Raw genomic sequence first — 16,490 nt, forward strand, 5'->3', positions numbered from 1 at the left:
CCAAGAGAGGGGAGCCTGTGCTTGGCTGTGAGACCTCAGGGCTCTTCAGGGTGTGAAATCCAAACCCATGAGGATCCTGAGCCTCTGCTGGAGATGTGTTTGCTGCAGGAGGGGAGGGAAAAAAATGGGAATCTCCCTGAGAGACAGAAAGGCCTGTGGAAATGAGTAAGTGCAAGGTGAGGAGTTAAACAGCCCTGAGCTCCACCAGGGTGGTGTCTCTGGAGCTTTTCACCTCGTGTGGGGACAACTGGTGGCCAACCTTCATCCAGGGCAAGGCTGGGGAATCCCTTGGGGTGAGGGGCCACCATCAGCAGTGGTTGGAGCCCAAGCAGTGATTTCTTTAGTTGCATTTGCTTTGCATTAAATAGAACGGAAAGCAAAACATTGCAGAGGTTTTCTCCCAAAATTTCGGTGGCTGATTTAGAAGTGTGCAAAATTTTGCTCTGTGTGTCTGTCTCTCTACCTTGTTTTTTTTTTGTTTGTTTGTTTCTTTTTTTTTTTTGTTATCCTAAAGTTAGGACCTCGAGGGGACATTCCACTTTCATGCTGAAACAGAAAGTGTTTTGTGTGTTCCCTAGATCTTTTCCAGAACATTTCTGAGGTTGTAATATGGACTTAGAGAACTGTAAACAATTTTTTTGGAAAAACCAAAAAATCTCAAGTAGCTTCTGCAAAGCACAAGATACAATTTTTAATCTACTTTACAGGGAAGTTGGAAGGGATTAATTAAGCAGTTAATAATTAACCTGAGCTTTATGTTAGTGCAAAGTACTGAGTAAATCTATTCTTAAAGAAATTATGAGAAGTAATTACCTTCCAGAAATGAGAATCTGAAGAAGGGTCATGCAAAACTATACTGGAAGTGCTGGAGAAAGCTCAAAACCCCTTTTTTTGGTGGTTTTTTTTTTGGTGTTGAGGAAATTGTACATTGAAGGTGGAATTAGTGACATAGCCCAGCTCAACATTCAGTGAAAATTCCTATCCACGGATATGAACTATTCCCCCTTAGCTTACAAACTTCTGAAGAACTTTCAACTTTTGCTTTCAAAAATACATTTTTTTCCCCCCTCCAATATTACTTTCATTTTTCTGTTTTGGCTTTTCTTTGTTTGGTTGGTTGGTTTTTTTGTTTTGTTTTGTTTTGTTTTGGTTTTTTTTTTTTTTTTTTTTTTTTTTTTTTTTTTTTTTTGCTTGTTTTGTTGTTTTTATTTTTAGGTTTTTTTGGGGTTTGGGTTTTTTGGGTTTTTTTTTGTGGGTTTTTTTGGGTTTTTTTTGGTTTGTTTTTTTTGTGTTGACTTTTTTTTTTTTTTGAGTTAGTTTTTTGGTTGATTTTTATTGTCTTTTTTTTTGGGAGGGGGGATGTTATTTCACTCCAACCTGCAGCTTCACCTTGTCCTACCCATTAGATTAAGGCTCCAGTGAGCTGCAGGGGAGTGATGGCACAGAGGAAGAAGATGAAGAAAAAAAAGACGAAGAAGAAGAAGAAGAAGAAGAAGAAGACAAAGACGAAGACGAAGAAGAAGACGACGAAGACGAAGAAGAAGACGAAGAAGACGAAGAAGAAAAAGAAGAAGAAGAAGAAGAAGAAGAAAAAGAAGAAGAAGAAGAAGGAAAACAGCAGAGATCTCACCCCAACACGCGCCCACAAAGCCGAACTCCAGCGAGGTCCCCCCGCGACGACCCTGGAGGGATCCCCCAACCAGCTGCTGCCAGAGCCCTACAGCAGAAAGGCCCCAAAGAACGTTTTGTGCTCCTTGGTGTAATCCACCAGCCTGATGTCACTCACGTTGACCATCAGCTTGTCCCCCACCTCCAAGGAGACAACGGCGCCCAGGTAGATGGGCTGGAACCAACCATTGCCGTTCTCACTGAGGGTCTTGGTGCCCGTCAGCAGCTGGGTGGGCTCGGGGTAGCTGTCAGTGACCTTGGTGATGATCTCAGTGACAGAGTTGGGCTTGTGGAGGCTCTCCACGGGCCCTCGGAAGGTGACCTGGGCGTACACATAGTAGTCCCCGGAGACGGGAATCACCAGGGCGTTGCTGGAGTAGCTCAGGTTGTTCTTGGTGAAGGCCAGGCCACGCTTGTCTTCCCACTGCAGGATGGGCAGGTGGCTCCCCACGGCGCTGGCCAGGTCCTGCTTCTTCACTGCGGGGGGACAGAGAGGGAGAGGGAGGGTGGGTGAGTCTGCCACAGCCAGGGGGGTGGGTGTGGCATGAAATCCCTGCTCTGAAAGGGGAGGAATTTAAACAGGGTTGTAGCAATGCATGTCCCACACCCAGAAAGGGTTTTCCATATAGGGAAAAGTTAAAGACTCGCCCCTTGTGTTTCTTATAAAGAAAAGTACCCAGAAACTTCAACACCTTTCTGACAGCGGCCAAGAGTGAAGCATCTCTTGAACCTTTTTGCTGTTCTTCAAACCCTGCACCTCTCCCTATGGGCAGCAGGCCAGATTGTCCCTCCTAAAACATTCAGCATTTAGGAAGGAGCACAAAAGAAGAAAAAGGGCTTTTTTGGAGTGTTTCTAGCAGGGTTTGCTCAGACACCTGTGCAAGGCTTTGCTTTTGTTTTCCGTAATGTTTGTTATTTTGTTATTTTTCATTTATTAAACCTTTTGCTTTACAAAACACCTCTGAAGAGCAGTCTGGCTGAAATTATTTTACACCAATCTGCAAGGGCTGGACCCTCAGAGATTCATACATTTACAGGTGGCTCATTACACTCTGGCCAGGTGTTAACCTGTATCACAGGGTGAGCAAAATGCTGGGGCAGAAATGCTCTTATTTCCCAGCTGGAACAACTTTCCAGGGGTGTTTTCCAGGGTGTCCAGATCTGAGCTGTCAGGACTTGAAACCAAAGGTGCTTTAGGGAGATCTTGGCAGTGAAAACTGTGCCTGGGGGTCCCAGTTGTGAGTCAGACCCCAAAGGATGAGCTGTCCTTGCTCAGGGCTGAGTCTCCTGGCACTGGGGAGCAAAGGAGGTGACTTTACCTTCCCATCTCACCCATTCCCAGAGGGAAAACCTTGTCCTTAAGTGACACCAGCACTGTGACACTTGTACCATGTTTCTACCTCAGGGTTGGGGACAGGAAGAGCAAATTCTAAACCTCCTTTACCTTCAGCAGGGGTGGATTGCAAATTCTGTTTCTTACAAAGACACTGCTGAGCTGGCAAAATGTCCACACTGGTCACCACCAAGCACTGAGACACTTGGATTTCTCTTCCTGCCAAGCTTTTTCTTAAGGGGGTTGGGGATTCTCAGCTCTTGTCTCGAGCTTCTCCTCCTGAGTGCTCTCAAGGACATCTCTGGTAGGATTTTTGCTTTACCAGGGTCACTGGATTTTAGCAAAACCCCCACTGAACCCACTGTGCCTCAAAAGGCCCAATTCCAAAGCAGCACATTATATTTTAAACCATTTTTTATCCCTCTCTTTCCCTTTTTTCTTTCTTTAATGCTTCCCTGGAACAAAATACTTTGTTTGGAATCAGCCTCAACATTCCTCCAGACATTTTTTTTCCCCCAGCCTTGTGGCGAGCTGATTACAAGCAGAGCTCTAGTCCTGACCCCAGCATCAGTCTGATCCAAGCTGAGGATACTTCCCAAGCTGCAGGGGAAAAAAAAAATTAGGGAATTTCTGCCCTATTGCCTTCACCACTCTGATTTTTCACACACAACAGACAGGACAATAAACCTCAGCCCTTGAATGCTGCCCTGCAGGGAATCAAGAGTTGTCTCTGCTCTTTACTGACTGCCACGTGAAATTGTTGTGCTGAAACAGCAGCAGTGGGAAGAAGAGGATAAAAACCACAAAGATCATCTCAGGTATTAAAATGAACCTGGAAAATGAACGGTGAATGCTTAGAAAAGATTGAGAGGTTCAGGAGCTGGGATCTTTTTTAACAAGCTTGTGTTAATGCTTAAAGTTGATTTTTTAAATTCAGTATTTGGGGAAGGGCAGTGTGTGCATGGGGAGGGTGGGAAATGGAATGCAGGTGAGGGAAGGCTTTGGAATTCCCTTGGCAATAACCATTAGGTCTATTCTGGGTGAAATGAGACTCAGAAAAATGAATGTGCTCATGGCCCAGTGGCATCTATTTCCCTCTTTTCCAACAATAAATTATCCATGAGGAGACAGGAAGGTGTTAGGAGTGCAATTCCTTTTATATTCCATGAATAGCACAACAAAATAATGCTTTTTTTTTTTTTTTTTTTTTTTTTTTTTTTTTTTTTTTTTTTAGTGCTGCTGAATTATCAAATCCTTCTGATCTTTTTTTCCTAGGTGGCAAAGTGGATGAGGAAAGTATTTCTGGGAAGGGGAAGACAGACAGGGATTGTGGCAGCAATTATAGAGGTATTATGAGATTAGAGACAATGGAGCTGGGGCACGGAGAGGGGAATAAAAGAAAGTGAAGGTGCTCCTGGTTTCCCTTAATCTGCATCCGCTGATCTGAATCCTGGGAAAAGCTCAGCTGGATTTGGATCACTCTGAGGTTTATAAGAGCTTGAAGCAACACATCTCAGAGGGCAGAGGAAATCTAGTTGGAGGTGGGAAGGATGAGGAAAGGTCAGAATAATTCCAGGAAATGCCCTGGGCTCTATTCCATCTCTGGAATTTCAGGGGAGACCTGAAGAGAAGCTGCCTGTGAAATATTCTTTTCTTGTAGAATGACACCTTTCAAATGTCAATGACATTCAATCCCACAATGAATTTTTATATTAGTTATAAAATACATTTTATTAGCTATAGAACTTGATAAGATCTCAAATGAGCTACATGACTTCCTAACTTCTAGAATTAGTCAGGTTTCAGAGCTTTAACCTCCCTCTTAGGATGAATCTCCCTCTATTGATGCTCTCCATTACTTAAAGTTAATTACTTTTCCTCATGCTTTCAGTACCAGTCAGGAGACTAAAATGAATGTTCAAGTGCTTTTTAACACAGCACAGCTCCTCCTCTAGCAGCAGCTGTACTTTGTACTTGTCATTTATTTATTTATTCCCTAAAATCTGGAGCTTCATTCCTGCAAACACACCTATAATGCTGATTGCTGAAGGAATTAAAATCTGCTTTTAATAAGGGATTCATTGCCACAGTTCCTTCTATTTTCTCGCACAGTATAAATTTCTGGATCCCTTCATTCTCCTGCCCCCAAATCCCTTTTGGTTCAGTCCCTTGCTGGAAAATCGCAGGTTTGGGATATATTTTGTGCTGGATTTGTGGGGTTTCTGCAGCTCTTGGCACCAATGGGAGAACCTGATCCTGAACTCTGAGTCTCAGCAAGAGATTGGAGCCTGTGGTGGTGCAAAGTCCTGTGTCTGCAGGGTCTTTGGTGCTCAAGTTTGTGCCCTGAGGATTTAATAAAGGTAATAAAGGTAATAAAATATCAGAAATGATGCTCTGTCCAGATTCAGAGGTGGGGTTTAATAAAGGTAATTTGGGAGCAGAAATGGTGCTCTGCCCAGATTCAGAGGTGGGATTTAATCAAGATAATTTGGGAGCAGAAATGATGCTCTGCCCATGTTTAGAGGTGGGTTTGGGACCACTGCAGCACGAGGAGCAAGAGCCAGATCCTGGTCATCCACTGGTGACCATAAGGAACAGACCCTTCCCTGAATCCTGACCCCAAATCCAAACAAATAAGTGTGGAGGGGATGATGGCAAGGCAAGGAGAAACCCCAAATAAACATTAATAATGCACGTGAGAAAATGGGCTTGGAGGGAGGTCTGAGCTGGGTATTGGCACATCTCAGCAGGTAAAACCATCAGGGAGATCTCCATCCCAGTCCGGATGAATAAAAATTCTCAGTGTGAGTTTAAGAAGACCAAGAGCAGCTGGAAGATTTATCGTAAAGGAACAGACACCAAAACATGGAGCTATTCTGCTACTGCCAATTAATCAGTGCATTCCCAAAGAACTCTGTCTAATTCTCATTCCTCTCACTCCTCTGCTCTCACCTGCACAATAGATGTGCCTAAAACCAGAAGAAGACAGAAAAAAGGTGTGGAAGAGACTTCCTGCAATTTAGGATTTGTAGTCTGCCACCTTCACGTTGAAAAACCACCTGAGGTGGGGGGATGTAACAAAGACCAGGAGAATAATTATTCCTTCTACACTTTCTGTGCACAAGTCATGGTTTCTGAGAAGAGGAAACCAGGGTAGAACCCAGGAAATTATTATGCACAGAGCTGAAAATAACAGGAAATATTTTCTGCCAGCCAAGTGCTGTTAGGCTGGGAAACTCATTGCCACAGGGAGAAGCACCAGGAATAAGTTCAGAATAAAAAAAGAATCAAAGGTAATCCATCAATTCAGGGTTCCTTGATGACTACATTGCACAGCACAGAAAGGAGAGGGAAATTTCCCTTAACTCTCCCCTTTCCTTGCTCCTTTCTAAGGCCAGCAGGGACTGGCCCTCAGTGGAATGCCAGGGAGGATGGGCACAGTCCATGGGAACCATGGCAAGAGGTTTTTTTTTTGTAAATATGGAGGCTGAGGAAATTTGGAGAAAACTTGGGTGTTTCCCTGTTGGCAGCTGGGCTTTTGTGCAACCCAGGGAAGTTCCCAGGAGCAGAGCAGAGCTTTGGCTGCTCCTCTGAGTCACTGGAGCCTCTGGATCTCTCTGCCATGGGGGGACTCAAAAAACCAAAACCTTGCAGTGGCAGACATGGTCCTCTTGCTCTTTAAAACCTGCACTAAAGCCAAGATGTGGTTGTGGATGAGGACAGGTCAGTTTTGGAGCTCCAGAAACCCCTGTGCTAATGGGAAAGGAACAAAGATGGGCATCAGGAAGGAGGATTTCTGGTGGATTAAGGAAAGAAAACTCTGCTGGGAAATGCATCATCCCTGAGCTGAGGATTGATTGAGCCCTGGAGGCGGATGGAGCTCTGCAGGAGAATCTGTGAGAAACATCCCAGCACTTCCTGCATCCTCCAGGTGACAAAGTGCACCCCGGGGCAACGCTCGCGGTGCTGGGGAAGCCTCTGCAGGGAGATGGGTTTGGAGAGGAATAAATGGCACCAGGCCAGCTGGAAAACCCTTTGGCTCTCACTCCCATCCCCACTGGAGCCAGACGGGAACTTCTCACTGGGAATGCCTGAATATTCCATGTGGGTGGAGCTGGGGAGGACGGGGGATGTCTCAGGGCAATGTCCTTGGTGTGGTGACACCTTCAAGGGTGACCTGGTGAGGTGGGGACCTTGGAGATGCTGGAAGTCCCTTGGAGAGGCATGGAAACTTCTTGGAAATGGATGGAAACCTTGTGGAAAGGGATGGAAATCCCTTGGAAAGTCATGATAACTCTTTGGAAAGGCAAGGAAACCTCTTGGAGAGGCATGGAAGCTCTTTGGAAAGGCAGGATAACTGAAAAGACAGGATAACTCTGAAAAGACAGGATAACTCTTTGGAAAGTCAGGATAACTCTTTGGAAACACACGGAAACTCTTTGGAGAGGAATGGAAACTCTTTAGAAAGGCATAGAAGCTCTTTGGAAAGGCACGAAAACCTCTTGGAAAGGCATGGAGACCTCTTGGAGAGGCAGGATAACTCTTTGGAAAGGCAGGATAACTCTTTGGAAAGGAATGGAAACCCCTTGGAGAGGCATGGAAATCCCTTGGAAACCTCTTGGAAAGGAATGAAAACTTTTTGGAAAGGCATGGAAACCTCTTGGAGAGGCATGGAAACTCTTTGGAAAGGCAGGATAACTCTTTGGAAAGGCCTGGAAGCTTTTGGGAAACAGGGGAGAGGATTTATGGGAATATGGTGTGTGTGTGTGGTCTGAGTTAGACCTTGCAGAAAAATAAAATAAAACTGGCTTGATTTGACCTGATTTTTCTCCAAAACTTGTTAATTCTTGCTAATTCACTGCTCCACAAGGGCTCACTTGAGCCCCTTTCCCTGCCTTTTCTGGAGGATTCAGCAGCTCACTGAGACATCAGGCACCTATTTCAGTTCAGATACAAAAGCTGGTCAGTCAGGGGAAGCAGCAGCTTGGAAAGGTGGTGACATTTGTGTCAGCTGTGTCCCCCCTGGGCCCTTTGCTACACACACTCTGCCCTCAGCCCTGCGTGCTCAACAAGGCAAAGCTGATTATTCTGTCCCCCTTGTTCCCTGCAACACCTGCCCCTGTCAGACCCACGGGGACTGAGGTTACTGAACCACAACATCAGCTGTAGAAAGGCTTTAGTGCTGAGCAAGGATTACCTGTCAGGTGAGCCCGGGGCTTCTCTGCGCTGGAAAGTGTGTCTGTAACTGAGGGAAAAAGGGGAAAATAGTGTGAGGATATTTGCTGCTGCTTAATAATAGAATTACAGAATATCCTGAGCTGGAGGGATCCATAGGATCATCCAGTGCCCCTCCAGTCCCTGCACAGACCCCCCAACAATCCCACCCTGGGCACCCCTGGGTGTCTAAACCCTCCTGGAGCTCTGGCAGCCTTGGGGCTGTGCCCATTCCCTGGGGAGCCTGGGCAGTGCCTGAACCCTCTAGGGGAAGAACTTTTCCTAAGTGAACAAAATGAGTGGTGGTTTTTCCCCTCTCCCTTCCTGCTGAGGTCTGAGTCAGGAATTATTTGCTGTGATCTCTCGTTGACACCCCCGAGGTTATAAAACGCAAACGTGGGAGTTTGTCAGACCTGCTGCAGCACCAACAGGGCACATTGTGGTTGTGTCCTGACCTGCTGGAGGGTGAAGTGTGAGGAGCACAGGCTCCCAAATCCCTGCTTGGGCTTGTCTAGAGAGTCCCACTGACCTGCAGAGCTATGGGGGAAGCCTGTGCCTGCACAGATTTCACAGCCTGGGGGCCAGAAATGTTCTCATTTCACTCTGGCCCCAATTATTTCCCTGAATCTTCTCCCCCAGGTGTGGCCTGGCTGGTTTGTCCCAGCAGGGATTGGGGTGCTGAGGGCAGAGGGCACAGGGGAGGTGAGTGCTGGCATTGCCACACCACAGCCCCTGGAGGGGAAAGGGAGGCAAACTCACCTCCAGCGACTGCTCGTTGCTTCAGGAAGTGAGAGGCTCTCTCCTCGGTGACCTGCAGGGGACAGGGACAGGAGTCAGCTCAGAGGGTCCTGAATTAATTATCCCACAACATGGAAAAACAGCTGCAGTAACCTCAGTGAATTCAGAAGGAGCATTTTGGCGAAAAGGCGAGCCCTGGTAAGTCTTTGCTTCTCTGCAAGATGTTTCTGCTGTTGGGTTAGAAGTGCCTTCATCTCTGGAAGGGTTCAGGGCCCTGGGGGAGGCTTGTTAAAGCCCTTGGCACGACTGGGAGAGCAGCAGCAGAGTGGGCAGTGTGAATGGTCACTCTGTCCCAGCTCGGCTCCCTGGAGCCTCTCCTGCCCCTCAGTCCGTGCAGAGCAGGCAGAGCAAAGGGAGAGATCCTTCTCAAGGCTCCTCTGAGCCTTTACAGAAGAAAAGGTTCCCCCACAACACCAACAGACACTGAGGATCAGCTCCACCTGCCTCTTGTCCTGCACCTGTCTAGTTCCAGACTAAGCCCGTTCCTTCCTTAGGTCTGTCAGGAATTTTGGGTGATTTCCTGGGGAGACAGGAGCCAAGAGAGCAGCTGTGGGGTGAGCTCTGCTGCTCTGAGCCCGCCCTGGGGAAGGCTCAGCCTTCCTCTCCTCTGCAATTCCCTTCTGGAGCCGAACACTCCCGTTCCCCTCAGGCGGGACATGGCCCTGGGTCACAGAGGGACAGCGCTGTCACTGTGCCCTGAGTCACCTGCTGAGCCTCCCGAGTCACCCGGGCACAGCCGGGGCTGGCCCAGCCCTACCCGGGCAGCTCCGGAGGGAGGAGCCTGCTGGAAGCTGTGGGATGGTGTGAGATGTAACAAAATACTGTTGGATGCTGTGGGATGCTGTGGGATGCTGCAGGGTGCTGTGGGATGCTGTGGGATGCTGTGGGATGATGTGAGATGCAGTGGGATGCAGTGGGATGCAGTGGGATGCAGTAGGATGCAGTGAGATGCACTGGGATGCTGTGGGATGCAGTGAGATGCAGTGGGGTGCAGTGGGGTGCAGTGGGGTGCTGTGGGATGCAATGGGATGCACTGGGATGCTGTGGGATGCAGTGGGGTGCTGCCTCAGCATCCGGCCTCATGGGGCTGTGAGGAGCAGCCCTTGGAGCAGCCTGGGTTGTGCTGACCCTCAGGACTGACCCTCAGGACTGACCCTCAGGACTGACCCTCAGGGATGACCCTCAGGGCTGTCAGGAACCCCCATCCCAGAAAGTCTGTCAGGGACACACAGGGCTGGCACAGAGTGTTTTATGAGCAGCCACCAAAACCACACTGAATAAACAGAATAAACAGAATAAACTGAATAAAGAGAATAAACTGAATAAACTGCCCCTGGTCAGCTCATAGTGAAGGATTTGAGGCACTCTGCCCAATAAAAGGCTGGAACAATATTAATATGTAGATACTGAAACTATCTCCTGCTGGCTGTGTCTCACACAGCTTCAAACACTGCAGGAGAAGGAGAAAACAGATAATTTATATTGACCTGGGGAAGGGGAATGTTTGTGCAAGGAGAGTCAGCCTGCCTGGGGTTGGGGACTGCTGGCTGCTCCAGTAAACCCAAAGATAGTTTAATGTTTTACTGGAAGTAAACATCCGTGTGCTCCTGCAGACAACAGTCACTTCTAACATGGTTGTTTCATGCATTGGGAAAAAAAAAATGGAGAAGGAAAACAGTGCAGAAAATTCTCCTTTTGGTTTTTTTTTATTATTATTCCTTTGCCTACCTGTAGAGAAATGTGTGGCCCAGCCCCAGCAGCCTCCTGGTGTGGTATGAAAGTCCAGTGTGGGGCTGAGGGAAAACTGGTGCTGTGCTCTCCAGGAGATTTCTGAGCTCATTCTGAGACCTTTCATTATGTGTAAGGACTTTCAAAGTCCTGCTTTCTGTGGTGACTAACCATGATGTGACTCTGATGATGTGTCACAGCCAGGTGAATCTGTCCCTGCCCTGGTGGGAAGCACAAGGTCAGAATTAAGGATTTCCCTCACACATTTCCTGCTTTCAGCCAGGTGTATTCACCTGGGAGTATATTTACACATCCCTCGTGTGACATTTCCTACATATTTCCCCAGTGACCAATTCTCATTAGTGATCCCTTTCTCTAAGGATTCTCCAGCCAGAGGAAAAAAAAATCAAAATCAATCCCAAACCTACATTTAGAAACGTAACTTCTGTGGAACTGTTTACATACTTGAAGCCCAACTTATATAAACTTGGATGTTGCAATCCAAACAGGGGTGGCAGGAAAATGGGAAAGGGAGAGCAAGAAGAATTCTGCTTCTTTACAAAAGATAACAAAAAAGGTTTTGTTTAAACCTAAATTTACTTGTTTCCTAAGAAATCCAGCTGGAACCTCCATGTGCAGAGATGCTGAAGGACAGAGAAGATAGAGCAAGGTGGAAAATTATTCTGTTCCTTTTTTTCTTTTTTCCCTAATTGTGCCATCTCATAAGGGTGTAAAAATAAATATAAATCTCCTTCAGGAAATGTTTTAGCAGTAGACAATGCTGCATAATGACCAGGTGTCAGTAATACTAGTCCTGAATAGGCACAGATGTTGTGCATGGGTGGGGAGGGAGAACTGAGCAGCACCAGACAACAGAGAGAGCATTCACACAATCAGTGCTTTTCTCTCTTTTCCCTTCCTTGCTCAGCTGTGACTCTGAAAAGTTCACAGCCCTGATTTTCCCTTTGGTTACTGTGGAGAGCCCAACCACTGAGCAATGCTGAAAATCCCACCTTGAGCTGGCTGACAGATATTTGGGCAGGCAGCTCTCCCTACCCTGGGGATTGCTGTGTGCAGAACACTCCTGGATGCTTCTGCTGCTGCCACAAATGTCCCAAAGCCCCAGAGCATTTACAGCCAGATATTGCTAAAGCCAAAAAAGAAGGGCTGACATGCAATGGCAGGGGAAGAGCAGCTGGCACTGCAGGCAGAGGGACTGAGAAGGAAAACACCCCCAGCTCCTCCATCCCCTCCATTTTCAGCACTATTTCACAGGGAGGATCTCTCTGCAGCTCATCTGCAGTACATAAACTCCAATTTTTCTAACTCCTGGGCTGGGAGTTTTTTGGTAGGAACTGGTCTGTGTCAGTAAAAACTGCCTTCAGTCAGAGCATTTTGCTGCCCAGTGGAAGCCTGTGCCCACAAGGAACATTTGCATCCTGCAGCCAGGCAGGGATTTAACTGGTGCAGGTTTTGGAAGGGGAATCCCAACACCTGGGCACATCCAGGTGTGTTTGCTGCTCCTCCTAGGCCTTTCTCCTCCCCCAAAGATCAGGAAGCCTGTTGAGCTTCTCCTTCCATGAGGGCAGATCTCTCCTGGGATTTGTTGGCAGTTTTCTGGCAGGACCCAGGTGGGGCCTCTGGGATTTTCAAGTTCCTCCTGCTGTGCAGCAGGTCCCTTCCCCACTGCCAGCTGACAGGGCACAGAGCTGGCCCACATTGGTGCATGTCCAACCCTCGGGACAGGGTTTGGAATTCCTCTTTACGCTGCTTAAGGTCCTGACATGCCAAGGATGCCACAAAAATCATGAAAAATAAACCCAAACAGCTTCTCCAGGCCACAGGATTTGATGGGATGCTGAGGCAGCCAGAGCTGCTCTCCTGGGCCATTCCACTGATGGCTTTGGGAGCTCACACTGAAACTTGGCTTCCCTTTGAGGAAGGATGACCCTTCCTCTGGCAGGGCACCACCAACAGAGATTTCCTGCTAGAAACACAAAGCCACGTGCTCTGCTTTGGAAATCCCAATTTCCTCTCCTCGCTCTGGACTGCAGCATAAAAGAAAGTGATTTCTCTTTCCCAAAGGAGCAGCGGAGGGAGCCTGGAAGGAGTCCAGGGAAAACCATCACCAGACTGGAATTATTCACTCAAGCTGCATCGTACCATGACACAGAGAGAGAGAGAGAGAGAGGACACTGCTGGCCCACACATGTCGCTGCAGTGACATAACTTGCCCTGCTCTTTCCTGAAAAGGACATTTCCAGCCCAAGAGGTGACTTTGCATCCCCGTGGAGGCACCAGGTGACACCACAGGCAGGAAGGGATGACCAAAGTGCCTCACCCCGTGGGCACCATGCCCAGGGGACACGCCCCTGTTGCACAAACCTTCCTGGGCTTCCCTTCTCCCCCTTGCTCCAGGAAGCACTCAGGAATTCACTCCATCTGCTCCTCACCTGCTGAGTCCCCTCCTTGCTCCCAGGGCTGTCCCCAGAGCACTAGAAGGTGACAATTATGTGTGGGCAGAGCTCGGTGAGGCAACCAGAGGGTTCCTCCTGTGGGCTGCAAAGGGTCAGGAGGCCAATAATCATCTGGGGAAAACTCAGGGCTGCTCACTCATCCCCAAAACCAGAGCCCCAGAGAGCTCTGCCACACATGGCTCATCCCAAAACTCCTGATCCGAGCTGTCCATGGGGCACATGAGGACAGAGCCATCGAGCAAACTTCCAATGCAGAAGGAAACACAAAAATACATTTTCCTAGGAGTTTTTACGCCCAGAAATATTCCCACCACCCTGAACCTGCAGACTCCTTGGGGCAGCCACATCCACCCCTGCGTGCTGTCCTGAGAGCAGCAGAGTGAATGGAAACTGGGGAACAGGCAGGGCCCAGCTGAGGTGCAGCTCCTCCCACGGCACCCCGGGCTCCCAGCCAGCCCCGATGACTTTCCTCTTCCTCCCCTGGGACTCGCAGAGGTTGTAACTCCTCTGATCACCTCGTAACATCATTGTGGAAACATTACGTGTGGCTAATTGGGAGCAGGTGCACGGGGATGCAAACCAGCCTTGCAATTCCGACCCTTTGCACGGCGCTTTTCCTCTGAAGAAGCCAAACCCACTCATAAAAATACTTTTCTCTGCTAACCCTGCCAATAGGGTTACGAGCCAGGAACGCATTGGATTAATTAGACAAGTTAAATCACACAAATTATATTTTATTATTCTTCCGCTCCAAGATCGTTTTGACGGTGAACTTTCTGCTCTTATGGGACACAGACAAACCCAGAGCAGCAGCACTGACTGTCCAAAAAAAAAACCACCTTGTGTCTTTTACCCTCAATCACAATCCACACTCAGCTGTAATTCCACATTTCTGGAACTGAAGGTCCCCCCAAAAAATCCTCTGAGAAGGTGCCCAGCCCCTGAAGAAAGCTGTGCTCTGCAGGTAGGACAGCCTGTGACAAACTCAGGGCATCACAGCTCACACACTCAAAGATTTGCCGGATTTACCAGCCCGAGGGGCTGCACCAGGTTAGAGCAAAGTGAGACAGAGGATGCTGCAACCTGAGCTCGGCATCCCTCGGGGTCACAGCGAGGCCAGCACAGCCCTGGGAGCCACCAGTGGAGCCACAACCACGAGTCTGAGCCTCCCCAAACATCCCCGGGCTACACCTGAGCCAGGTGACAAACCAACCCTCCCAGGCCATTGAAAACCAACCCCTATTCTCGTCACCAGCTGCTGAGTAACGGCGGAATTTCAGACCCGCAGCTAAAATTCAAAGCTTAATCCACCAGAACTGCAGCCTGGGGCATCCCTGCTGAGCTCACAGCCTCCCCTGGGCACAGGGCACTGGCAGGAGGGATGGAGCAGCGTGGAAAAACAGCACAGGACAGGTTTGCAGGGCTGGGAGCAAAGGGAGTGTAGCTGCCTGGTAAAGGAGAAGAGCTGAGGAGAGCCCAGGGATTGGGAGAAAGTTTTAATGGGGAGTTAAAAACAGCGTGTGAAGTTTAGGGTCAGACTGCCCTTTAACTGCCTCAAATCAGAGCTCTGCAGAAGTTTGTAATAATAATAATTGATAGGAATGAATAGGAATGAATAGGAATGAATAGGACTGAATAGAAATTAATAGGAATGAATAGGAATGAATAGGAATGAATAGGAATGAATAGGAAGGAATAGGAATGAATAGGAATGAATAGGAATTAATAGGAATTAATAATAATTAATAATGCACATGAGCTGTAGCTGTCAGCCCAGCGATGGGTGACATCAGCAGATCCTCCTGAAATCAGACACTGCGAGGGGAAACCGCAGATTTAATCCAAAAGCAGAGGGGAGGAAAACGAGCCACAGAATCAAAACTGTGGCAGAAATCAGCGCGGAGACACTGATCCCCACCAATCACCGCTTTCCTTTCCAAGCATCCCCTACAGCGCAACAATAAAAAAAACTTATTAAAGTCTGCTCATAAAATCACTCCGGCATTGTGCAAAAGGAAGAAGAACTATTAGTTAAAAAACAACACAACGAGTAAAATAATCAGATTTATCCTCGTGGGGCGAGCCTGAGGATGGGACACGAACACACCAAGGAGGAGCTGGGCGGGATGCGGCGCTCAGGTGCGCCCTGTGCCTTACCTGGCCGGCGCAGGAGGCCGGAGCCCGCAGGTGGCCCAGCAGCAGGTAGGCGGTGGGCAGCAGCAGCAGCAGCACGGCCAGCAGGCACAGCAACAACGCGCAGCGGATCCTCCGCAGGTCCCTGCGGAGCTGCAGCCCGGCTCCGGCAGCCTCCGGGAGCATCTCCAGCGCCGTGCTTTCCATAGAAGCGGCAAAAGTAAAAATAAAAATAAAAATAAAAGCGACGTCGGGCTCGTCCTGCCAAGAGGGAGCCGGGCACAGACAAAGCTCTTGTGGCGTTTGCCCCGCATGGAGACCCCCATTTAAATAAGAGCCGTGGCGAGTGTGGGAAGGCACCGGGTGCGCGCAGGCACTGCCTCCCTCCCTCCCGAGGAATGCACCGCCTACAATAGAAACCAAAGCTGCAGGAGCTTCCCCGCGCCGCCGCCGCCGCTCCTGCCTTTCCCCAGCCGCTCTCCTGCCTCCCCCCGAGCGCTGCACAAGGAAACCGGGAAAGTCCCGTGGGTGGGACCAGGAGCAGCCCTTTGCTGTTGGCTTGGAGAAGCTCCCCAGGCTTTTTTTTTTATTATTTTATTTATTTTTTTTTTTTTTTTCCGCCTGGCGGAGGGAACGTGAAACCCACGGGAGTGAAAGTGAGAAGCAAAAGGGGGAGCCCGGCAGTTTCTTCTTTCCCAGAGAAAGGGGAAGAGGTTTTTTTTGTTTTGTTTTGTTTTGTTTTGGGGGGGAGGTGAGATGGCAGGAAGAGAGTGACCCCAGAGAAGGGTCTGGTTCTCTGAAGTGTTGCTTCATCCCCCCCGATTTAACAGAATTCACAAGAGGCTGCCCGTTGCTCAATGGGCACCTTTTGCACCAAACTGTCAGGGTTTTTGTCTGCTCTGGGGCTCATCTTCTCCAAAATCATCTTAATTACAAATCTTACCATTGTGCTGTCACAGGACTCAGTTATTGCTCCTTGGAAAAGTGAGATTTTACAGTCCCTGGGGGAAAAAGGGATGTCAGCCTTACCTGGCTGGCAGCTGCTGCCCCTGACAGAGAGGGGCTGCAGCCTGTGGGGATCCCCTGGAGCTCATCAGCCCCACAGCCAGGGGGAACGAGCTCTGCTGGCAGCTGATGTC

General features: G+C 48.6%; 1 protein-coding gene across 1 annotated transcript; it reads right to left on the reverse strand.

The window, feature by feature from the left end:
* Window positions 1-1,716: 1,716 nt before the first annotated feature.
* Window positions 1,717-16,237, reverse strand: TNFSF15 (TNF superfamily member 15). The gene is made up of 4 exons (XM_083875849.1): window positions 15,376-16,237; window positions 8,975-9,026; window positions 8,199-8,246; window positions 1,717-2,145 (listed from the first exon to the last, which is right to left on the reverse strand). Exons 1-4 carry the CDS (start codon window positions 15,556-15,558, stop codon window positions 1,718-1,720), a joined length of 711 nt encoding a protein of 236 aa, XP_083731975.1. The 5' UTR covers window positions 15,559-16,237; the 3' UTR covers window position 1,717.
* Window positions 16,238-16,490: the final 253 nt, after the last annotated feature.

Source organism: Zosterops lateralis (genome assembly GCF_965231275.1).
Source record: "Zosterops lateralis genome assembly, chromosome: 20".
NCBI classification, from domain to species: domain Eukaryota; kingdom Metazoa; phylum Chordata; class Aves; order Passeriformes; family Zosteropidae; genus Zosterops; species Zosterops lateralis.